Raw genomic sequence first — 25,669 nt, forward strand, 5'->3', positions numbered from 1 at the left:
CATCTGTGGACCACCTCGAGCGGTTGACCTTCCAATCCATCTCTTATTCAAATAACCGCTACTATTTTGAAAAAAATATATTTCTAAGTTTCATAAGATTTAAAATTACATAAACCACGTCACATTTCATATTAAAATAAAAACACCCAAAAAATAGACCATTTCAGTATATACACCATCCGAAGAAACTCCCATTAATCAGTAAACAATGTTTCCAGGAAATAATCCCAGCTAAACCGTCATACATGTTCACTGTAACTACAGGATAAGTATTATAAATACAGATAAATGTTAAGAAAATGTAATAAATATACATATAAAAATCAAATATACATGGGAAACCATGAAAAGAAAACTCGCCAATCCAATTGTATCATACGCGAACGAGAATTTTCATTTCCGTCCACCAATCATCGGTTGACCAGACGCGCCCGACATGCCAGTCGACGTGTTGCTCATCTTATTCCCACTTCTTACGCTCTTTAAATCAATCAAATCCTCAAATAGCCTATCGGGCATATAATAGGGTTTCGAGTTGACGCTCGCCTGAGGTTCTGGTGCTGTAGTCTGTACATTATTTACGCCCGATGATCCAAATGCCGCGCCTGATGATCCAAATGAATTGTATCGCTGCATAGGCTGAGGTGTGGGGACTGTAGTAGAAGCTGGGACTTGATAGGAAGAAGTTGATGGAGTAGCACTAGGGTTCGAGCTTCCGGGATAAGCCCATGGCGGGGGAGGATAGCTGTATGTATAATAAGGTTGAGGCTGAGGTGGTGGAAGGGCTTTTTGAGCCCAAGGTGCAACATAACTGTTGTAGGGATTGTATGCTTCGTTTTGTGGGAAAGGCTGGGGGCCGGAAGGTTGCCCTACCCCGATCGGGGGAGCTGAAGTTGGAGATTCATTTGGGATTGGTGCTGGAGAAGGATTAGGGTTTTCGGATAGAGTGATGGCCAAGAAGTCGATCATGTCTTGTTCTTTGTCGATAGTTTTAACTGGAGAAATAGGTGGGTCGAGCGGGACCAACGCGTTGCTCGCAACAGAGGATGAGGCTTCGTCCGAAGTGCTTGCATTGGTGCTTAAAGAGGTAAGGTCGCTCTTGTTCGATGAGACTTCATGATCATCATTTTGTGCAGATTTGTTTGCCCTCAAGTTCCTGCATGTAGAATCAAACATCGGATTTAGAAGAATTCAACGACAGAAATTAACCAAGTGGTCATCTAACTCGGCTTAGCTCCTTGAACCGCTTCTCTACTCCATAATGCAGAAAATTCTTTGAAGCTTTTGCAGCGGCATAAAGCTAAAACGAGCTTTCCGGACCCCAAAAGTAAAAGCTCCAATTTGGTTCCTCTACTTCTGCTGCAGCAAGAAGCCGCAGAAGAAACTTAAATTAAAAAAGCTAATTGCTCTTCTTTCAACAGATCCTTCAAACTGCACTTTTGCAGGATATTCAGGTGGGCGAAACAAGCCCAAAAGTATTCCAAAATAAGCTTTGTAGACCTTTGAGCCAACTGGGCGAAACCATCATCGTCATCCGCTTCATCTTCAAACTTCTTGATTGCAGGAGTGGTAATCTTCACAGGTTCCTTTGGGATCGGCCGATGCACAGGTGCTTCGATTGGTAAAGGTGAGCCGGAGGCTATTGCATCATGCTTTGCAAGTAGACTTTGTAGGCTATCATTTAAGGCAAGGCCTTCCCCCAGGAGCTCCTCATCACTGTCAATTAAGCAATATATGAACGCAAGCAATATAAAAGTGAAAGTACTAAATATGTATATATATATATTAAACATCACATTTGTATAATACATGATGAGTTATTCTGTTGCCTAAAATCTTCTTTTATGCACTGATACACCCTGGCCCTTCTTGTGATAAATCCCAGAGTTCCAGCCAGGGTTATTCTAGTTCATGAAAGGATTTCTAGTCAAAAATTGCAAAACAAAAAAAAAAAAAGCAGAACAAAATAATACAAAATTGTAGATCAACTTCCCAAAATTGAAAAAGGGTGAATTTTCATGAAATGAGCTTGTTCTACTTAATATAAAACTTTACCAGTACATATAAAAGATGATCACCCGTAGAGGTCTTACAGAAAAGATAATCATCCAAAGAGGTCTTACCCTGTTGAACTAACCAACTCCATTATCTTCTTTTGGTTGGTACGACACTGATTGACAAGATCCACTATTACTTCATCTTTCACAGACTGAAAAGTGTGGCAGGAGAAGGGGAAGTTAACTAATAGAACTGGGTTATATGCGAGATAAGACTTACTTGCAATACTTGGTATAAAAAATTTTAATGGAAAAGGAATAATAGAATACCTACCTCCCGATTATTTGGGTTCACCTCTCGCAACATTTCGTTTAAGAGCTCCGACACATTTCTAATGTTCTTCAAGTGCGATAAACTGAGATAAGAGGAATAAATCAAGCAAATATATCGTAAAGGAATGTGATTTTAGACACAGTAGGGAATAGCATAAGAAATAATGCATTAATATGAACAGGGAGCCACCTCAGATTTGCCACATCTGATGCCATTACTTCATTAAGACTTCTAGAAGAATTGCTCGATGAACCATAGGGAGGCTGATAATATCTTGGTGAAGTTGTTGAAAGTCTACTAGGAGTAAGTATTGGCGGGGAATTTGGTGGACGGTCAGGGAACGCTACTCCGTATCTCTGCATCACATTTTATGAATAAAATAGTTGCATTTTGGGTTCATTTTGATGAGATTGACGCTGGCACGATCTTCGCAATAGCAATGAAAGATGTTAACTTGAGAAAATTGAATTTAAGAAAATACAAAAAAAAAAGGAGCTGATCAAAGCCACAGCCAAGAACAGATTAGAAACTTTAAACATCACTAAACATTCAAGTCAGTCCTAGTATTCTTGATAAGAAGAGAGCATCTGATTAGAGTAAACAAAAATGAAATTTCCAAGGTTAAAAACCATAAAATACTACAGTTTGTATTGCAAGATTTTTAATGAACACATGGATTAATTTGGTAACAGTCATATTAAAATAGTAACTAATGGATGCTAATTAAGAATGATAACAAATATAGGGTATGATTACAGTTACTTGAGAAGACAATTAAATAAGTCCTAATTTCTACCATTTAAATGTCTCTACCAAGGTTCATTATTAGGAATAGACATCTATTTGAAGGATTCATATTTAAGAAACTAAAACTTTAAAGAGTTGGCAGGAAAGCAAGATAACAGTTGCCGACCTTCAATTCAACGTATGCCCAGTAATACTGGGGGTGCCTCCCTCCAGGTCCAAATGCTTCTTGCCAAGAATCCAAAAGCAATAGAATTTTATGCCTCACTTGCCCATCAGACTGTGAAGGATATTCAGAAATTAATTGATAAGAAACAGTAATATCTGGACATTCAAAATTACGAGAAACAGATAAACTTGTCCCACTATGTGTTTACAGCCACTTACTCGAACCGATTCATCTAAATAGTCCATTCAAATCCTAGAAAATAATAGGATTTACGCACATTCATTGCGAATGAAATATTGACCTTCCATTTTGAAGGGGTAAAAAGTAGTTTAACTTTTGATTATTTAGCACAATTTTGTCAGATAACGCCTGCTATTTTAAACAAAGGGTATTCGTATCGAAGGACTAAGATAGAAGTCAGAAAGGGAAAGTGAAACCTCAAGGAAAGGTTAAAAACCAAGTATGAAATGAAAGACCCAAAAGGAATTTCAGACATTGTTTATAAAATTTTGATCACGTAAATGAAAAGTTGAGTCATAACAAATGATGACTATATGATAATGAAAAAGGAGAAGCAAATGACAAGGCTTACTGTTTTCATGGCAATATTAATCATCTCTTGGAGAATATCGCGCCCGACAACTTCAGAATGAACATAATCACCACAGTTCTTCATCATTGTCTCCAAAAGCTGCAATGACTTCCTTAGTTATTAGAAGAAAATTGAGCTGTCTGATTCAAAAAACCACAAACTATTGTCATAAAGAAAATTTGCATGATCGGCTACACTTCATCCAATAATTATACTATAAGTTACCAGTAATGCCAAGATTAGTTTTTTTTTTTTTTTTCCTCGGTGAAACCCTCAATTAGAAGTTTGCATTTTAATCACACCCAAGATATGTAAATGAACCGTCGAGCATTTGCAAACATTAACATACAGTTTGATAAATAGCTTGGTCCATACCGTTAAAGCGAGAAACTGAACCCTAGGGTTCTTACTTTGTAGCCGCTTCTTCACAGCTTTCACCACGTCTTTTGTTTGCCTGATTCATGAACAACAACAGAAAACATGAGTGTTCCACTCGTAATCTAACTAGTTATGAATCTAACTTCATCAAATAGTGCATAAAAATCAACTCGGAAAATACATAGCATGCGAAATGTACCTAGAAATATCAAATAGTGCATAAAAAATTAATTAGCCCCAAAATTACAAGTTTTTCGTAATGAAACTTATTATTTGATTAATGAAAAGAAACATGATTAATGAAAACCAACCCCCACCCCAGAAAAATAAAGGAAAAATAAAAGGTCGACGAGAGAGCCGATTTTGACTAAGAATTAGGATTTATTCTCGGGCTACACCATTATCATCTTAGCACAAATTACAATTTTCCCCCCTAAATAAAAATCCTTTTTTTTTTGCCAAATTCTATCAGAATATGACAACAGCAAGCTCAACAACCAAAACCCCATCACAATTAATCAAAAAAGGTCAACGATTTTGACCGAGAATCATCTTACCACAACCAATCAATTAACCCCCAAAACCATATCTTTTCCAAGTAAAAATCCTTCCTTTTCGAATTACATCGGACTATAATGCTCACAATCACCAAAACCCCATCACAATCAATGAAAGCCAAACCGCACGGACGAAAAAACAAACAACCAAAGCCGATTTTGACCGAGGATTAGGGCACCCTCCTAGGATTTGAGAGAGAGAGAGAGAGAGAGAGAGAGAGAGAGAGAGAGAGAGAGTTCGATACCAGTGGTTGGAATTGATCAAGTCGCATATCTCCATGTTCATAGCCCAATCGGGGCCAAGCAAGAGGTTGCTCGTCGCCTTGTCCACGAGAACGCTCGCCGACGCCGCCATCGCCGCTTCTCCTTCGTACCCCCCGAGAATCGGAAGAGGAGAGAGAGAGAGAGAGGGAAAGAGGAAGAAGAAGAAGAATAAGGAGACGGGGTTTAGAAGCTTTTTTATATATTGGGGGAGAAAATAACAAGAGGAGGAGAAATAATGCATCGACGATTTTACGTACATACCCTCACAAAATCATATATTTGTATGGACTTTATTACACCACCAGCTAGGCAGTTAGTCGAACTCTTATTTTTTGATTTGTAAAACTTTGAAATTTGATGTTCCAAATCACAAACTCTTAATAAAATTTTACTTCATCGCATTTTATTTTAATTATTTTGTCATTAGCGCTAACCTTTAGGTCTAAGACAAGACAACCAACCATTCATTTAAAATTTACAGTACGTAAGAATCAAATTCGTAAGATCATTTATTGTTTTAAGAATTTGAGTTATTGAAAAAGAGCAATCAATTTACTTTAAACATAAACACACAGCATCGATATGTCTCAATTGTGACTCGGTTCAACCCCTCTTCTTAGCAACCTATTTATGCCAATAATAAATACATAATAATAATGATTGTACTATTGAGCTCGAAAGTTTGACAAGCAAAGTAAAATTTGACCCAAACTTCTCTCTCTCCGTGTATAGCCCGATGACTTTCAGTATACAAAGTAAAATAGATATTAATTTGAGTACATTTTCTGTACTTTCAAAAATATAGAAAACTCGGTACTTATAAATTATTTTCGAAAATAGCATATTTAATTTGACCAATCAATTCTGTTAAATATAATTTATGTTATTGAAATTATTTAGAAACCAGATCAAAATGTGTCAAGAATTATTATTTTACCGATTGATATAACATGTTTTTAAATTCAACGATATAAAACAATCTAAATTATATAAAACTTTAATAGAAAATTTTATTTAATATCAATAGTAAGATTAATATTTTTGATTTAAAATTTGAATATTTTATCATTATTTTTTATGCGATTTTTATTTTCAGTCGTTCATTTTGAAGCTACTCGTTCATTAGGCAAATGAAGTCAAAAGAATTATAAAGTTTGATTTCTAGATAGTTTTAATAGTGTATATTATATTTAACCGAACCGATTGTCGAATCAAATGTTTCATCAGTGAAAACAACGTACAAACACGAATACCTCCGTACTTTCGAAAGCATAAGAGTAGTCTAGTTCTACAAATTTAATAGAACAGAATAACTTTTAAATAAAAAAAATATATACAAAATTAAGGTATCATAAATATAAATTTAAGTACCACTAATACGACTTTTTATCTTTAAAACTGAGACAGAGAATAAGGATAAGAATAATGAAAGGATAATAATAAGCTGGAAAGAATAGAATAGAATAAAATGTATGGAATAAGAGTAAAAGGCGGTTTGTGAGCATGGATTCGCGGGTTTGCTCATTCCACTCGACAGCTTTTCGGGTCAAAAAGTTTTGTTTAACGCCATTACAGTTTTAGGTTTTGACTTTTCCTTTAAACAATGGATTATTAGTTATATTATATAGATTCAAATTTTAAAATCAGGTTAACGCGGAGAGCATCCAACCGCGTTTTCTTATCCTATTTTTTATTGTTTTAATTCTTTTTATTATGAGAGAAGAGTTGAAATTATTTTTACCTCTAAATGCGCACTTTCGTTGTTTGGTTTATTGTAAATTAAATTTATTTGTAACTTGTGACGAAGTCAATTACGAGGAAAATGGATAATTTAAAAGATGTTAAAAAAAATTAACTGTTGAAGTTTTTAAGTTCACCCTCTTATATATTTAACGAAAAGTTTTTAATAAAACAAGCGGAGCGGAAAAGGTGGAATAAGACTTAGTTTTGTGTTAAGGTCTATCATACGCTGCTGTTATATAAAATGGAGTTATGAAAAAAAATATATAGAAATACTTCTGTATTCTCCGATGGGACCGTAGAACCGTAGAAGATATATCATAACCGATTCATCGTAATATGCGGAACGCAATATTACGTACGGAAACAAATATAATATTTTTTCATCGTACTTTCTCACAACACGTAATACAATCTTCTCGTAATCCAAAACGAAGCTTAAAAACAATTCCGAAATCATTTATTTATTATCAAACAAACAATGGTGAAAGAATAATTTCGGCACAAAAACTTTAACAATGCCGATTGGAAACAAAGTCATGAAAGAGTTAGTTTTCAGAAAAGATAAAAAAGAAAAGAAAATTCCAATGGGAGCAATTTTCTGGTCACTTGTGCAAAGCAGAATAATCTCTCTCCCCCCATATATGTGGTTTAAAACAGACACTTTTCATGTGATAAAACTAACAGATTAGCGATGAAGTAAGCAACCCTCATATTGACAAGTACATCCCCATTTCTTTAAGTATAAACAACATACCCTTCTGAGTTCACATTTTTTTGTTCTCTCCCAAGTTACTCAACCAAGTTGCAAAAGCAAGAAATTAAGCACCAAAACAACAACAAAAAGAGAACTTCTCACTAGAGTTGGAAGCTGAAATAAACACTGAGACTCCAAAAGCAAAAGCAGAAATTCAAAACTTCTACTTTGGAATTCAAAGAAGAACTGCTTGGACAAACAACTATACTCAAACAGCTCTTCTGAAAAATTCCAGGGAGACAGTAAAGTCGACCATTAAGTGCAGAATCAGAGTAGGACCAAATGTCGAACGAACAGATTTGACAATGCCATAGTACCAAGTCGTAGTAGCGAGGCGAATTATTATCAAGGTCAAGTTTCCAATTTTACAATCCTGATCACTCACCATAAGAGAAAGCAAAAGCAAAAGCATCTACACTACTCACACATGAAGGTGCTTCTAAGGGTGCTTCAACTATAACATTTTGCCACACAAACTACTGCAACTAAGGCGGCTTTTACATGACCACATCTAATCTAGCTAATGTAATGTAGCAAAGCAGAAACTAACTGCAGCTCTGCAATGAGTAATGATGTGAAGAACACAAATACTTAATCGTCCCTGCCCTCTCTGTAAATTTCATCAAGAATCACTGCCCTCTCTGTTGATTTCATCAAGAATCACGATGAGGGCCGCGATGAAGACGTAGTCGACGTTCGGATACACCGTCACCCCGAATGTGTCCCTCCCGAGTAATACGTTCTTGACCGTGTACTGACGGCTTACCTGCAGCATCGATTTTTCGTGATCTTGAGAATGAACGATAAAACAAATTTAAGTATAGCTTAAGCGCGTGCTTCTCGGGAAATTCGTTTCACATTTTGAGGCAAATGGGCACTAACCTGGGCAATTACGGTGTCCGACGAACCGAGGTAGATGGCGACCGATCTCTCAAAGTAGCTTCCTTTGACCTTAAAATCGCAAACTAGCTCGCTAGTATTCGCAGCTAAAAAGACATCCAGTTCGGTTTTAAATTGGATGACCGCCGACTTCTTCACGCTGAAGAGCAAATCTTTCTCGCTGGAGCTGTCTCCTCTGAACACTTTCCACCGATCGTGAATGCTTAATATCTACAACAACATACCAACTAAGACTCAGTAACAGTTGAAACATCGGCATAACCTTTTAATCATCCTAAACTTAGATTATTTCTCAAAAATTAAGCTAATGAGCATCATAATTTCGCAAAAAATGTACAAATACATAAATCTGAAGTTCAGTAAAGTTCCCAATTTCAGGGCTATAAAGATCATTGCCAAACAAATGATTGCTGCTCCTCCACAACAAACAAGGACTAAATCTGAATCCGATTAACTTCGAGCAATCGGTACATTGATTGAACACTATGATTTTTAAAACTAAAAAGTGCTATAGAGAAGCACGATCAAAGGGCAAATGAAGAATAATTAGCAAGAAATTGACTTAAATTTCTTTTTATTTTTGTTGGAGAAAACAAAAGACCCCAAACTTAACAACTGCAAATGATATCAAACAATCAGAATCAGTTGAGCTTCTGATAAAATTTTTTATTAACTATTCATAGCAAAATCAATCAATAACTCTCATCTTCAATCGAAGAACTCGACCCTCTAGTTTTAAAAAATTGTTCGATTTTGACCGTTTATTTTATATTCTTGTTGACAGGCGTGACAATAATTTTAGGAAATAAAAAAATTAATTTTTAATTATTCTGAACGCTCTAAACGTCGAATTTACAGCTCTATTGTCAAAATTGACTTAATTGAGTAAGAAATAGCAAGCTATCAGAAGAAAAGAAAAGAAAAGAAAAAAAAAAAACAAGGTAAACTACAATTTTGGATCTCCGTATTAATTTTTTTTTTTTATTGAACTGCACTAAGTAATGATGATATGATAATATATATCGGTAAAGAAATAAAGAGAAAATGTTTGTTTGTGTAGTGGACCTTGGCCTGCATGGAGAGGAGGCGGTTGCCGGCGGCGTCGAGGAGGAGGCGGCGCTCGCGGAAGGCGAAGAACACGCCCTTCACCTTCAGCAGGACGGCGCCGTTACCGTCCATCACCACGAAGTCGCCGTCCGTCAAGCTCAACGCCTTCTTCGTCACCGTCAACGGCACCGCGTACGGCGCGCAGAACTCCAGCCCCACCACCGCCACCGGCCCCATTAACGGCGCCGCCATCCTCCTCCCTAACGGCGTCAATATCGGAAATGGAAACGCAAAACGTGTGAATTGACCACCCAGGAGGTTTGTGTGTACATATATAGGCGCTCAAATCAATCCCCCGCGGGGGGCAAATTCGTAAATTTGTGAAAACAGCAGGGGCAAAATTGTAAAAAGAAAAGTAGAAGGATAAACGAAATGGGAGACCTCTTCTGGTCCACGCGGTTGTCACAGCACAAGTGGCGATTTTTTTTAAATTTTTTTAGATAAAAGAATTATTTCTATTCTTTACTTTATTTAAACTATTTAAGAAATATAAGTTTTTTTTTTAATAAGTTGATCTTGCTTTATAAATAAATAAACTAATAGATCAACAAAATATAAACTCTGTGGTGTACTCGCACCCAAGCAAAAGCTTCAGCTAAAAAATAGATAAATAAATAAATAAATAAATGAGAACAACTTTGCCCATCTTTTACCGTCGAAATATATTCTCTATTATCGACCGTTCTTAGAGCAAATGATAAAAAATTGATGGTGATATCTGTGGTCTCAAGTTTGAATTCTAGTTGATTTATATTTTCAACTAAATTTGTTTTAAATAAATAAAATAAAATAAACGGAGCTGAGTAACGTGCTACCTATCTCTCTCAAAATATATATATATATATATATATATATATATATTCTCTATTCCAATGTAGGTGGGCTTTATTCTAAGTGGTGGTGATCTTTCCTAGGCTATCAATATCTTTAGAAAAAACTTCAAAAACCCCCCTGTAGTTTTATAGTTTCTCACTTTGCCTTCCTGTGGTTTAAAATGTATCAATTTGCTCCGCTGTGGTTTCTTTTTTTTCTTTTTCTTATCAATTTCATTATTTTTTTTCTTAAATCAATGATAAAGTTAAAATTAAAGGGTACTAAAGTAAATATTTGATAAATCTAGATGGATATCTGAAGTTTTTTGTATATAATTTAATAAAATATTAACGAAAAAGCTACCGAAAAAATAAAAACGAAATCACAGGAGGGCAATTTGATACATTTTAAACCACATGGGGCAAAGTAAGAAACTACGGAACCATAGGGGGGTTTTGAAGTTTTCCCATTTCTTTTATTATAGGGCATTTCTCTAAACAAATAAATAAATAAGTAATGAATGAATAAATAAATATCTTCAGAGCTGTGCATTATTGACCAATGAAAATGTTCCAACTCCTTAATCAAGTGTGGGGGAGGGCTCCTTCCGAAATGTAATAATTATGATATAAAAATAATAATATTAGGATTTCACAAAAATTTAATTTTTTCCGTAACATCCGTATCACGCTTGCACAGATATAACATAATGTGTTAGAAAAATAATCAACAACTTACCACTAATGTTTTTTTTTTCTTTTTTTCAATTAAGACATTGAATTTTAATTATATGATGATTGGAATTTTGACGAAATGGTGTCATATGCAAAATATATAATAGGTCAAATGCTTGCCCTATCAATAATTGTTTCATTAGCGTCATAATCAAGTAACATCATCTTCAAAATCAATCCCACCATTTAATATTTTCAAATCAAACGATTGATTAATGAGTTTAATAATAGGGACAAGAACAATTATTGTACACATACAAAGATGAATAACTACTAAGGCTTCGTTAGGGATTGCGGAGAGATTGCGTTACGTGCGGTGAGAAACGACGATGGAAAAATATCCCGTTTGTTTTCGTACGTAATATTGCGTTCCCTATATCGTGATGAGTCGATTACGATATATTTTCTGCGGTCCCACCGGAGAACGTAGAAGCATATTCCTATATATTTTTTTCTAACTCTATTTAATCTAATAACGTTAGATAAACCTCAATACCAAACTAAGCCTAACTAGTCTATACATAACACAAGTGATTATAATTAAAATCATTTTAGATAAATTATTTAATCAACATTTATGGTTGAATATTACTACTCTTCCTTTTAATCTCTTGAATAATTAGTTTAGACCTGAGCTTAAAAGGTAGTAATCCTACAACGACAACGGGCCAAAAAATGTGGCCTATTGGGTTTTGAAATTGGGCTGGGTTCGAGAAAGATCGAGTGCAAGCTAGCCCAAAGTATATTCGGGTTGGGCTTGGGGTTTAGATTGACCCAATTTGAATTTCTGAAATTTTGTAACCGAAATTAATTAATGCTAGGAGTACACATTTGGGACATGTAAAATATATATATGATAAATAGGTGTCACATTTTTTACAACATATATGGCTTTACATGATCACACAACGAAAAGTTTATTTTTTTTTTTTTTTTTAGAGAGAGAGAGGTAGTATTTTACATGCTTCGTTCATTTTTTTTAGAAATAAACTTAACTATAAATAAATGTGAAGCAACGAGACTTCGAACTTGGGACTTCAGTACTAATCACCAATTCCTTTGCCACTTACATTTGGAATAGTCGGTATCACACAACGAAATGTTATGCAAACCCATAAATAGGATCGTATAAAAATGTGTGCGAAATGAGAAAGGGCTTGGTAGTTGGTACCTGAAGTCCTAAGTTCGAATCCTAATTGATTCCCATTTTCAGGTAAGCTTATTTCTAAAAGAAATAAACAAAACGGATAGCATGCTATCTTTTTATAATAAAAAAAAATGCGCGAAGAACTCATTAATCCGAATCCTTTGTGTCAATCTCATTGACGATCACGATCGATGAGATAATATGATATTAGAGTCAGTACAAAATCCTATAAGTTCGTATGATCATGAGTTTGATTTGCCTGTTTAAAGTGCATGTGTTCTACTTCTCGAATAGAAAAGCTGCTTTATAACTCAGAACCAAAGAAAAAGGCACTTGTATGATAACGGTGTTCGTTCTACCGAGGTAGATGGGGAACGATCTTATGAAATAGCTACTGTTGATCTTAAAATCGCAGATTTCTTCGCTTGTTTTCGTGGCTAAGTAAACATCTCAGTTTTAAACTGAATTTCTGCAGATTTTTTCACACTAATTAAAATGCAAATCTTTCTCTTCAGTGCCTTTTCCTCTAAACACTCTCCATCGATCGTGCCATGCATGTTAATATCTATAAGATCAAAACTAAATATTAGTACGAGTCGAAAAAAGAATTAGTGAGAGTATTATTTTGCTAAAATATAGAAGAAAAAAAAAAGAGAGAGAGACCTTGGCTTGAATGGAGAGAAGGGAGTTGCCTGCGGTGTCGACGAGGATGCGGTCCTCATGGAGTGCGAAGAAGACGCACTTGACCTTGAGCAGCATGGCGCTGTTGGCGTTCGTGACTGCGAAGTCGCCGTCTGTTAAGCCGATCTGCAAAGGAGCATGATATTTCCAGTCTATTTCTTTTTCTCGACAAGGATGGAGCCGTCACAGAAAACTTAGGATTAAAGATGTTCAATCATGCCTGTTCATCAAAATTTTGTTCAGATATATACACTCCAATCGTTGAATCGACTATATTCTTAAAAATCACCTTGAATAAATCATGGAAGCCACATCCAATATTCTTAATGGCAACGGTGAAACCGACAACATCTCCGAGAGTACTACATGGTTGTGAAGCACTTGAAGTATAAATGGAGCAAAAATGGCTGGAGAGGCATTTTTAGGGTTGATACGTAGAGTTTAATTGGAAATGTTTATCGACTTGGTCCATGCAAACAGCAGAAACAAGAAGAAACAAGGGGCTAAATTAAATAAGTTGTTTGTTTGACTTGAAAATTGGATAAATATCCTAATTGAATAATGCAACCAAACAAAGAGTAGTACTGGGTCTAAACATATATGGGTGCATTCATACCTATAATTAAACTGTATATGCCACTTTAAATTCCCATAGTTATGTGCTTGTCCTTAATGTATCAAAAGTTGATAGAAACCTAAACTTCTTGACGAATGTGATTGTTTGATTTAACATCTCTACTATTTAGAACAGTCGGTTGATATTTTTTATAGTAGAGTTAGGTCGATCGTGATTCAAATCGAAATCCCACTTTGCTCGAGAATAATCGATTCTTGCTAAAATAGAATGCAATGTTTTGTAAGAATAAGTATGTAATTAACGTTACCATTCAATTAAATTTGGTAAGTGTATATATATATATATATATATATATATATATATATATATATATATATATATCATTACTTCTCTTTCCTTGCCCATGTTCAACATCTTTCCTGCATGGGATTGAGTTTTCAAAGAATTGGCTTTTTAAATGCAAAAAAATACATTAATTTTCTTAATCATTGTGCCAAACAATAACTAAGTCCACTCTCCCATCTCTCGATCTCATAGAACCTAAACGTTAAATCAACTGCATATTATTCGCTTGTTTATATTCTACCTGTACCTTAAATTTAGGTAAATTATTATAAAAATGTACCACTAGATTGATGATTATTAGTTAAGGAGTACTAATTAACCTGTTTAAGAAAAAAAAAAAGTAAGGTTTAAATTTTGCCATATATCCAACGTTTGTCTATGACAAATATATTTTAAATGCATAAGAATCAAGATTCTATTCTTCTAAGGAAAGAAGAAAAAAATAACCAACAATTAATTTAATAAGTTTTAATTTAATTAAATTTATTGACTTTGGAGTTCATTCACTATGTTTTCATTTTATTTTTTTTTTTGAAAAAGTGAGTTATTAATCATCAAGTTGCGTCATTTGTAAGATTTTAGAAGTAGTAGTTAATTACAAGGTTTGATTAATAGATCAAGAATATCCCAAGTGCATGCACGATCTCATGATCGCCAAATATTAGATTGATAATTCGCAGCGCTTGATACTTTTTTTTTTTTGAGAGATAGGTAGCTCGTTTTGTTTATTTCTGTTAGAAATAAATATGTTGAAAATGTGAATCAATTAGGATATGAACTTAGGACCTTGGATACCAACTACTAAACCCTTTGCTATTTGCAGTGCTTGATACTAATTCAAGAAGCAGTAGTTAGATACTTATAGAGAATAAAATGTCAAAACTTTTATTGGAAATGTGATACAAATTTGCAAGCCCTCGAAAGCAAAATTCTAATTAGTAATTCTCACCAGCTGCAGCAGAAACCTATTATATTAGCTAGAAAAAATTTCCTCCTAATATTGGTGATTTCAAGGCAATGAACACAACATCATTATCATTAACAAAATGGGAAGATAATTAAATTTTGAATCAAAAATTCGAAAAGAACTAGCATTTGGGCATGCCCATCGAACTCCGACTAGGCCCTTTTTTTTTCTTTTTTTTTTCTTTTTTTTTTCGCTTTTTCGCTTATTCGCCCTTCTCGAGGCCCTACTGTCTCACCCATGTAGCTTAGTTCACGTTTAATTGAATGAAGCGGGTAGCGTGCTACCTTTTTCTAAAAAAAAAGAAGAAAAAAGGTTATAATATAATTAAACAAAAGAAACGATCATGAATAAAAAAAAACAAGCAATTTACGTGATTCACTCGCTGATAAAGATGGATCAAAAATTTCATAAGAGTAGAAAAGATGATAGTGACGTATCACAAAAAGACCTTAGTCCTCGAATAAACCTAGTACCCTCCTACCATGAATCACCATAAAAAGGGGAACATGCACCATAAGTCGGGTCCAGGAATTCGAGACACATTTAAATTATGTAGAGAGAGTTTTTTCTTTTTTTTTGAGAGATATATAGGTAGCATGTTACTCGCTTCGTTTATTTCACTTAGAAATAAACTTAGCTAGAAATGTGAATCAACTAGAATTCGAACTTAGGTCTCGGGTACCAACCACCAAGCCCTTTGCCAGTTGCTCTAGAGACGGTCGGTATTATAATATGCAAACTCATGAGCAGCACAATTATCATCATCATTTTAAAACCGCATATTCTCTTTATTTGAAAAAAAAAAAAAAAAAAAAGCACCATGCATGTTGCTCAGAGAAAGGATAAATGATGACTTGCTGTGATTGGTCAACCAAAAAAATGGTAGTTGGCCGTGCAATGCTAGCTTGAATGGTAAAAATGAGCATTTTATTACATGGGCCCATTTTATAATCTTTGAATAGCTAGATCGAGCACTACTCAATACAAATATATTCATTATATATATATATATATATATATGTATAGGGAGAGAGGGAGATGGTGAAGTAACATAGCTACCAGGCATCTTTTTATCTTTCCTAAGTTATTAATTCCTGATTTTAATAAAATAATATAACTCAAGTATCATAATATTCCCCTCGATCAAGGGGAAAAAAAGAAAGAAAGAAAAGAACACGAAAAAACATTGGGATGTATAGAATCAAGAGTACATTAGCTGCGCTTCCTCGATCATGGTCATGATGCATGTATGCATGAATTATTGAACTCTAATGTTTAACAAGAGTAACAAGTTTTTACTACATATGATCTTACCGCGGGGCATGTCGGCCGAACATATTCGCGGTGATCGCAATGCGGAGATCGATCAGCTGCGCTGTAGATTAGGTGGGGTGTGCTTGGTGGAAAAGCTGGGCACATGAAGAACTATCTAATATATATACTTCATTAATCTGTGATGAAGATGTTAAGTAGATAGTAATGCACGTGCCCTGCTTCTCCATCCTGCACAACTCACCTCCTCATCAAGCCTTTTTACAAAAAGAAACTAGATATATAGCTAGGTAGTACATATGTACATGTATTTATCATCTGTAGATCGAACATATTATGCTACTCAGCATATCTTTATATAGGGGTGAGTTAGGGCACAACTCTCTCTCTCTCTCTCTCTCTCTCTCATGGTTTCATGTCTTTTACTAGAATGGTAGGATCCAGGCCAGCAAAAAAGTTGTGGTAGGGACCATGGAGTGAGAACAAATTAAATAAGTGATGATCAGGTTCATATTTGTTTCTTTGTTTTTTGATATTCCCTCTATGATGTGGCAATTAACATGAAAGTGTACACATACTCTAAACTTTGGTAGTGATGGGCTTGGATAGATCACAGAAGTGATGGACATGCAACCCACTGGGGAAGGAGTTACATGTATCACATGCTGATTGGGTTGATGCATGTGCCTTGAAGGAAAAAAAACAAGGGAAAAAAAGAGAAGAAGACAAGATGGAGGAAATTAATTAAATCACAACTTTTAATTAATCACACTTAATTTACAGTTAGCTAGATATATCTATATACGAAAGAATTTTACGCTGTTTCTGTGACTCAAATGCACACGAATTAAAGCTAAATGTTTCGACTGAACCATTAATGTGATATTGAATATTCCAAACTACAAAACAAGAATCCATCCTATCAAATTCCAACCCAACACAGTAGGTTCTGGCCATTGATTTTTTGTTGACTTATGGTTAAATACTTAATTGGTAAACAACCACTTCGAGTCGAATACCCCAAGTATATATATATATATATATATATATATAGTTGCTGCATACACATAGTTGCAATATGCAGGATGATTCATTGATTTCAGGGTAGTTTCTCTAGCTACCTCTATATATGAATATGATACAAAGAGGTGGGCAAGGTACTTTTTTTAACAAAGCTACAACCACCTTATTTATTTGCACTGGCCATGGAGAACATGTGGAGAGCATCTTCAATTTACCACCTACAAAGCATTTCTAGCCCTGAAATGACAAAATATTAATAAATTCATGTGTCGCCTTACATTTGTGCAAAAGTGAAAGAAAAGCGAAGAAAATAACTTCAATAAATTCAAGATTATTAGTAACAGATAAATTTATCAAATTTGGTCGCTATTTATTGATTGAATTTGACACGATTCTACAAATCTGATTATCTCTAGTGAAAACATGGTACCAAAAGTTGCACTTGCTACAGCTTCTTCTTCTTTTTTGTTCTTTTTTTCTTTTTCTTTTTCTTTTCTAACCATGCATTACTGCGTGTACGTTAGGGAGATGAGTGTGATCACTATTATATATCCGAGCTCTAGAAAATTTTACTAATCACTTGTAATTAACTTAACAAATTAATATTTACCAAAGTGCTAAAATCACAGGGAGCGTGATCTTAAGACAACTGTCGACCGAAGTTGAGGCCCATCGGATCTTGATCTAATAATTAAGGAATGCCGTCCGACAATTTGTGAATAAAGTTGTAGGGGCTAGGTCCCATAAGTTCATTAAAAAGGGGCGGTCCGACATTTGGACATGTGCCGCGAATCGAATGATAATAGATTAATCCTAATGACATAACTAAAGTGGTTTTATTTGCTAAGGTGAGCCAAATTCGCACATATATATATATATTTTAAACTACATTTGGTTAGAGTTAACTAAGTNTATATATATATATATATATATATATATATATGGTACTTAGTTAACTCTAACCAAATGTAGTTTAAAATATGTGACTGCTCAGATTTTGTACTGCGTCTTTTGATAATTAGGTTAGGTTTCCTTTAGTTGGAAATTTCTTATATTGATTAGTGTTAACATAATGAGGACTTAGAAGGTCTAAAGGACAAGAAGAAATAATTTGTGACTCATAATTTCTTCTACAAAGGACATATTATTGGGACCATCAAAACTAAGCAAACTCTATTAAGTTAAAAGCAAACTATTTGACTCCCATGATCTGTTGAGTTGAATCCATATATCATTATATTGATTCTCATGATTACAAGGATCATATATATATAGATCCATTGGTGGGTAAGTAAATTCTAGAAATTAGGGGAAAATTACTGTGACTAATTAATAAGGAAAAGAAGGTAGCTTTGTAATATTTGAAACACAAATTAAGTTGAAAATATAGTACCCATTGTAAGTATCACCTAAACCTACTAATGTCTTGTAATAAATTCACATACAATTTCATGTTTAAGTACAAAGCTATATACGCAATGCCATTATTTTCCTTATTTGGTCAAAGATCCTCCTAGAACTGTAAAAGATAAAGATCAAGTACTGAGGTACCAAATAAAAGAGCAGACAAATTAAATGAGAAAATGTATAGTAAATAACAAAAATTTTAGTTGTTCACGTGTGAGAAATAATTTGTATAAAATAAAAATCAAGAGTATACGTACGCGTACTTGGTGATCAAGTTATTCAAACTTATTAGAGTTTAGCTTTTACGTTACTAGTATTCACACGTGAAAGATAGCCGTAGAATAAAAATCTAGAATACAGAGCTGATATGTACCGATAAATCTAAACCAACAGAATTAATTAGCTTTTATATTTGATAGCTTGCAGTAGTTACTTTATTATACCCATGATATATGTCATGTTTGGGCTTCATATGTCATGCCTACCACACAAAAAAAGACAAAAACAAATGTAAAAATAAAAATCTTCCTTTTTTATGCTTTCAAAAAAGAAAAAAAAAGAATCTTTTTTTGATTTACAAGATGGCATTGTGGACCTACTATATAGCACTAGCCAGGTGGATTACCTGTAGTTCTTTTGGTGCAAAAGGGTGATGATCTAATCATTTATCAGCCTTACATCACATTGACTCCACAGTGGATTCCAACTTAATGCATCCAAATGACTCCACAGCCTTACATCATTATTGTGTTAAAGAACCTTTGGAGAACACATTAATGCTCTTGTAATCATTACTTCTTCATGAAAGGTAAAGCAGTGAGGCAACAAGTACAAGAGAGCTGCTTTGGTTCCAATCTCTCTTCTCTTTTTCCCTAATGGGTGTCCCAAAAGTCTGATCTTTGTGAACTTGGAGCTCATGTGTGATGATGGTACACTACTACTACTGCTTGAGCAAAAGTCTTAGTGGGATATTACAAATAAAGGTGATTTCTCCTTTAGATTGCATTAAGCATGTCAACAAATTGCAATCCCTATGAAGTTTATTGGAAAGAAAGCTGGGAATGCATACATGACAGTAGATGCAAAATAGATCATATTTGATAGTAATAATTGTTGATTTAGAAACTTTATTATTAAAAACAAATCAGCAGTAATTAAGCCCTTTGCTACTAGTAGTATTCTAATCCAACTCTCTCTCTCTCTCTCTCTATATATATATATATATATAATTAGATCGAAATACTTCTAATAGAACCAAGTAATTAGTGCTATTGGATTTTCGGCTTTTGGATGAAAAAATGTGCAGTTAAGATAATAGTGGTCTATTAGTGTTGAGTGGATAGTAATTGGTTGAATAGTATGACCTAACGGATGAAAACAATCAAAAAATAAATTTAATGGTGAAAATTTTGATAGCACCAAACATATAATGCTTTTAGAAGCACCCAATCGGATTCTCTCTCTCTCTCTCTATATATATTTTAGAAGCACCCAGTCGGATTCTCTCTCTCTCTCTCTCTCTCTATATATATATATATATATTCTAAATAGTAGAAGTATAATATGATATCAAAATCAATTATATATACCTCTCAATTTTCATAGGATGATATAGATTTAATCTTCCGTATTTACCATTCAATAAGTTAAATTCTTATCATTTACTTCTTTTGTTAAATTAGTATTCTTTCATGCAGACCGATTGTTTTTATAATGACAAAGAATTTGGTGGTTGATATTCAAAGTCTCAAGTCCAAATTCTAATTGATTTATATTTTCAACTAAATTTATTTTTAAATAAATAAATGAAAAAAATAGTATACCACATTTCTCTTTCAAAAAAAAAAAAAAAATCTCTCACGCACTTATGCTTTCTCTGGAAGACATGGACTGGCAACAGAGAGAGAGAGGACGGTCCTACAGAAGATGATTGTAGGGGACATTGCCTAATCAGAATGGCACTGAAGTTGAGAAATCCAAGACAAGAACCAAATGATTCTCCTATAATATTTTCAGCAGATGGTACTAGTCCTTTGTACAGTTGCCAGCAGCAACTTTAGAAAAAGAATTTTTTTTAGGTAAAAATAATATACTATCTGTTCCGTTCATATTTTTTTTAAATAAATTTAATTTAAAATATAAAGTAATTAGACTTAGAATTTGAGATCTCTGATACTAAGTATCAAGCCCTTCGCTACTTATATTATAAACTGTCATTTTTTTTTATTAAGATATAAATATTGTATACTGTCTATCTTGTTCCTTTTTTATATATAAAAATAAATTTAGTTGGAAATGTAAAGCAACTAGATTGTGAATTTGAAACTCCGAGTATCAACCATCAAATCTTTTATCACTTGTCCTAGAATTAGCCGGTTATAATTTTTTTTTTTGTCGTCATCTAATAATTTTGCTTGTTACAGCTAAAGTTACTAAAAACAAATGGTAGAGACCTTGTTCCATGTTTCATGTGGACAGGTCTCTCTCTCTCTCTCTCTCTCTCTCTCTCTCATATATATATATATATATATATATATATATATATATATATATATATATACACACAAGCACATCTAAAGAAGCTGGGAGGCAATTAAGCATAGAGAGAAAAAGTTTGGAAACAAGCTAGCTGAAGAAGTGCTTGCTTCATGAACCCTTAAGTTGGAGCTCAAGGTACCCAATATTAATTACACTTTTGGAAATGTAGGTGAATGAAGAGTCCCCATCAACACAACCCTTCTCATTTGGACTCATCCCTAAGAAGGCTAGTTTGGAATCTAAACTAAACCAAAATGCCCATCCAAATAAGCAAATAAGGCTACTTGGTTTTTGTTGTTCGAATTCTTAGACCCGACCCGATCCGCTTTATGCTGTGGTTTTCAAAATGTTGGAAAATTGCGAAAGAGGTCTATGTAGGCCCAAAATTCTTGAATACTCTCCAACGGCGGTCCGTCAATACTATAAGATAAGATAAGATAATGGTTGAAGATTAGTAGGTGAATAGGAGGCCCAATTTTGGCCCATCAATAAAACAAGTTTGATTAATTAGTAGGTGAGTATCTTAGGGAGGTGGTTAATCATAGTGAGATTGTTGAGGGTTCATTCACTATGTTATGCTGCAATTTTTATTTATTTCTTTTTCTTAAGAAAAATATATCTAAGTGCTCGTTTGCTACGTACCTAGCTAAGATTAGACAAAATATAATAAAATGAGAGGGAAATATTGGGAAATGGGGAGGGGCTACGACTATGACTATTTTGAATCTAGTTCATTTCAATCCCAATTTATCCGGTGATATTCAATAATTATATCCCAGCATAACAATCTAACCCGTTTAGGTTCAGTAATCTAAATTTCTTAAGACCCCTAACCCCTTATGGGTCGCTAAATTTCTCATCCTTCAATATTGCCCTTTTGTCATATCCTATTTTGCTTGATCCTAGATTTCAAACGAACCTAAGAATATAATTTAGTAAGTGTATATGATCAATTTAGTGAAATCTCTCTTTCAAAGTAAAATACAAAACATATGTCAATTGCTTTGACCATATGATCATTTTCTAGTAAAATAATGATCGAATTAGAATTAGAATTAGAATTATCCTCTTACAAGCTTCTAGTAGGGTCCATTTTTAAAGTATCAAACCTAAAAGTAAATGTATTAAACCTGGCTCCTAATATTCTAATTCCTTCGTTTGACCATTTACTCCCTTGCCAAGTATATATATATATATATATATATATATATATATATATATATATATATATATATATGCCTCACTCATGTGATAACAACTCATATGTAGGAAAGGTTCAATTAACTATCACTGTCAAAAGTGTAACACCTTTTTGTTAAAACATTATCTTAATGTATCATCATTATTCACTAGTGTAGAGACCCGCACGATGTAGCAGATAAATAATAGAAACAAAATTTTAAAATTTTAATAAAATTTGTATTTACAGCTTATTGATGTATAGAAAACCATACCATGTTAAATACAGACAATTTGCATGACTAAATTCAACTGCTAAAAAAATAAAATTATAGTTAAAAACTTATATAATTTTTTTAAAATCATCAAAATACAATAAGAGACATACAATTTTATCGTATATGTGCCTCTTGAACATTTCATTGTGAAAGATAAAAAAGAGTTAGCTCCAACGCAGCTAAATCAACCTAGTGGGCACTTATATATATGAGCCATGGCTCGACTTTGCGAGACAATGCTTTTTGAAAGAGACAATGTTCTTTGCATGTTCTTCTTCTTCTTTTTCATCGTCCTCATCATCTTCATTAACACAATAAGAGAGAGAGCTAGATTAGTGTGGGGTGGGGGATTAGATGATGTTCTTTTTTGCATGAAAAATAATAGGCCATGCAAAAGAGAGGGGGGCGTGGGGATTAATAGAGGTGGGGAGTGGATTGGAGTTACAAAACCCACTCATTAGTAAAATATGATGTATATAATTAAATGTTGCATTTTGGATTAAGGGGAAGAAGAAATGACAAATATTGAAGAGAAAAATAAGTAACGTATAAATTAAAGAGTAAATTGATTAGAGATTATTGAATAGAGAGGAAGGGAGGAGAAAAGCCAAGGTCATTGAATAGGAGGTGAGGTTGAAATAAAACTTGCCATGTGTCAAAAATATTAGGAATTCATATAGGTTAATAGATATTTAAAGCCGTAATGGACTTCTAAACGTAATTAACTTCACTTGTGATTTAATTAATCACAATTCATTTGCTAGTTGTAAATGGGTTAGGTTGGTCCAAATTGATTTGACCGGTTAGTATATTTGCCTATAATGTAACTTAATAAGAACCAATTATTTTCCTTCGAGAAGGTATAGAAGAAAAGAAAAAGAGAAAAAGAGAGAGAGTGTTTATAAAAAAGAGAAAAAAAACACAAGGGTGTTGTGATCAATCAAGAAATAACCTTCTAATTCTGCTGCAAAAAATAAACCATCAAATTTAGGAAGAATCCGGCTCATTATTTTTTCTAATAACATTTTAAAAACATATATATATTTTATCAAACGGAAAGTACGAGTTAGGTTTGAATCCAAATTTTCAGAGTCAACAACTTCAAATTCAGTATAATTAGCTTACTTTAGACCCAAACAAATCTAACCCGAATCTTGCCTTATTTACAGTGGTAAGTAATCGTTTTCTTTGATTGATTTCACTTCATCTGATCTGCATTTCAATAATATTTTATTATTGGATTCGAATTGAAATATACTATAAATCCGACCCGTTAGCACCTTTAAGTGGATTTGACGTAATGAGATCACCCGAGGTTTCACGTTTAATCATAAACTTTATTCTCGGGAGAGCAATTTTAGCGGTCAACCGTTGACTCTTTTAGTGGTCAACCGTTGACTCGAGTCAAGTTGAAAAGTCAACGTGAGTTTTCACTATTGGGCCGGGCCATATAAGTTGGGCCTCCATGGACCGGCCCAACACATTCACGCGTGTCACTCTCTTGTAACTGTGTGATACATTTCCGTTACACCGAAGAGCGCCTCACATGGACATACGCTCGACAGTGGGGCCCACACCGCAGTACGCTGTGGGGGAAACTTGAGCGAGCGTTATGTGCTTTGCCGCATCAATAAATGAAAGAATAATAAATGAATGAATAATATACATTTTATTAAGAGTTAATTTCACATAAATTTCTGTAAATATAGTTAATGACAAATATACTTTTATAAAATTTAATTTTTATATATTATTCTCGTAAAAGTTCTAATACTTTCAAATATATCATTTTGATTTATTACCATTAGAGAACGATTAGATAATTATTTATATTTTTAATTTTACCATCATAAATATGTCTCTTCAAAAGTCATAACAATATAATATAATAAAAATAAAAATGTCAAAAACTAATCAGATTAAGTATTTAATCTATAGTTAACTAAATTTTTCTAATGAATATATTTAAAAATATCAGGACTTTTATAAAAATAATATATAAAAATTAAACTTTATAGTAATATTTGTTATTCACTGTAACCCTTTTTTGAATTATTCCCTTGGTGTAACGCTTTTTTTCGTCACGGGTTTGTTGGGCGCAATCAAAGGTGGAGTGGAGGCCCACCCTCACATCTTTATGTTACTATATATAAATACATTAACAAAATTTAAGGATTTATTTGCATATTTACTTCTCTAAACATACACAAATTATTTTAAAAAATTAGCGCTATGTTTATAATTTTTTTAATTTTTTTTTGTAAACTTTTTAGAATTGTTTATGTAAAGTTGATTTTTGCACATATAAATCTGAAAACTTTATTTTAAGTGTATTAGATTTTAGGTGTAGTCTCATCCAAATTAACTGAAATGCTCGAGATACGCTGGATTAAATTAAATTTTTTTTTTTTTGAGTTGAACTAGATTGATTAAGGAGTTAAAATTTAAATTTGAATTAATTTTTTTATCAAGCAACTAATTTTCGAACTTCATGGATTGGATCGATTTTCAAAACACTGGATCTAAACGGGTCGAATTAGAATTTAAATACTAGTATATTCACATGCTTTAATAAGTGTGGATATAATATATATATATTATATTATATATATATATATATAATATATATATATATATATATATATAATATATATATATATATATATATAATATATTATATATATATATAGAGTGGGCTGGTATGTTTCTAGAAGCACGGAGTCCTCTGTGCTTCTAAGTTGTTTTCGATGTTCGGACTTTCGAATTGACGATCGGCTCTATTAGAGTTGATATAGAGTATTTGAAATACCTAAAAAATAAATTTTGTGATTTTTTGATATCATTTGCCTAGTGATTAAAGGGGCTCAAAATCAATAATTTTAACGATCGTGATGAGCCGCTTGCAAGTTTAACGGTATAGAAGTATTCAAATCATATAAACTTTTGATAGAAAATTCTTTATACCGTATAAAACAAGATCAATAATTTTGATCTAAAATTTTAATGCAATATCATCATATTTTGTAAGATTTTTATTTTCAGTAGTTGATTTTGAGCCATTTCGATCATTAGGCAAATATTATCAAAAAATCGCAAAATTTATTTTCTAGATACTTCAAATACTCTAGATCAAATATAACGGAGTCGATCGTCGATTCGAAAGTCCGAA

At 33.4% G+C, this 25,669-nt stretch overlaps 3 protein-coding genes across 5 annotated transcripts; all 3 read right to left on the bottom strand.

Moving 5' to 3' along the window:
* On the bottom strand, nt 132-5,225 carry LOC109718782 (target of Myb protein 1-like). Its single transcript, XM_020245182.1, has 9 exons — nt 5,017-5,225; nt 4,212-4,290; nt 3,837-3,935; nt 3,245-3,355; nt 2,521-2,687; nt 2,332-2,413; nt 2,124-2,209; nt 1,501-1,716; nt 132-1,156 (listed from the first exon to the last, which is right to left on the bottom strand). Exons 1-9 carry the CDS (start codon nt 5,124-5,126, stop codon nt 394-396), a joined length of 1,713 nt encoding a protein of 570 aa, XP_020100771.1. The 5' UTR covers nt 5,127-5,225; the 3' UTR covers nt 132-393.
* On the bottom strand, nt 7,818-9,794 carry LOC109718784 (protein LURP-one-related 15-like). The gene is made up of 3 exons (XM_020245184.1): nt 9,498-9,794; nt 8,415-8,642; nt 7,818-8,298 (listed from the first exon to the last, which is right to left on the bottom strand). The coding sequence occupies exons 1-3, from the start codon at nt 9,729-9,731 to the stop codon at nt 8,155-8,157; spliced, it is 606 nt and encodes a 201-aa protein (XP_020100773.1). The 5' UTR covers nt 9,732-9,794; the 3' UTR covers nt 7,818-8,154.
* LOC109718785 (protein LURP-one-related 1-like) lies at nt 11,533-16,397 on the bottom strand. Of its 3 annotated transcripts, XM_020245185.1 has the most exons (3): nt 16,118-16,397; nt 12,897-13,040; nt 11,533-12,798 (listed from the first exon to the last, which is right to left on the bottom strand). In XM_020245185.1, the coding sequence occupies exons 1-3, from the start codon at nt 16,220-16,222 to the stop codon at nt 12,760-12,762; spliced, it is 288 nt and encodes a 95-aa protein (XP_020100774.1). In that variant the 5' UTR covers nt 16,223-16,397; the 3' UTR covers nt 11,533-12,759. The 3 variants fall into 3 exon arrangements, 1 of the variants encoding a protein (XP_020100774.1); XR_002218517.1 differs by lacking the exon at nt 11,533-12,798 and having other exon boundaries at nt 12,903-13,134; nt 16,118-16,201; XR_002218518.1 differs by lacking the exons at nt 11,533-12,798; nt 16,118-16,397 and adding an exon at nt 13,204-13,865 and having other exon boundaries at nt 12,903-13,134.

The sequence above is a fragment of the Ananas comosus genome, linkage group 12 (assembly GCF_001540865.1).
Source record: "Ananas comosus cultivar F153 linkage group 12, ASM154086v1, whole genome shotgun sequence".
In the NCBI taxonomy this organism is placed as follows: Eukaryota; Viridiplantae; Streptophyta; class Magnoliopsida; order Poales; family Bromeliaceae; genus Ananas; species Ananas comosus.

Excerpts from the sequence above, each read along its gene's own strand:
- LOC109718784 (XM_020245184.1), bottom strand. The coding sequence starts at position 9,731 with ATGGCGGCGCCGTTAATGGGGCCGGTGGCGGTGGTGGGGCTGGAGTTC. Across the intron at positions 8,643-9,497 it reads TCCTCTCCATGCAGGCCAAG|ATATTAAGCATTCACGATCG; the intron begins GTCCACTACACA and ends ATGTTGTTGTAG. Across the intron at positions 8,299-8,414 it reads CGGACACCGTAATTGCCCAG|GTAAGCCGTCAGTACACGGT; the intron begins GTTAGTGCCCAT and ends TCGATGCTGCAG.
- LOC109718782 (XM_020245182.1), bottom strand. The coding sequence starts at position 5,126 with ATGGCGGCGTCGGCGAGCGTTCTCGTGGACAAGGCGACGAGCAACCTC. Across the intron at positions 3,356-3,836 it reads TTAATATTGCCATGAAAACA|TCTGATGGGCAAGTGAGGCA; the intron begins GTAAGCCTTGTC and ends TATCCTTCACAG. Across the intron at positions 2,210-2,331 it reads TGAACCCAAATAATCGGGAG|TCTGTGAAAGATGAAGTAAT; the intron begins GTAGGTATTCTA and ends CACACTTTTCAG.
- LOC109718785 (XM_020245185.1), bottom strand. The coding sequence starts at position 16,222 with ATGTGCCCAGCTTTTCCACCAAGCACACCCCACCTAATCTACAGCGCA. Across the intron at positions 13,041-16,117 it reads TTCGGCCGACATGCCCCGCG|ATCGGCTTAACAGACGGCGA; the intron begins GTAAGATCATAT and ends GCTCCTTTGCAG. Across the intron at positions 12,799-12,896 it reads TTCTCTCCATTCAAGCCAAG|ATATTAACATGCATGGCACG; the intron begins GTCTCTCTCTCT and ends TTGATCTTATAG.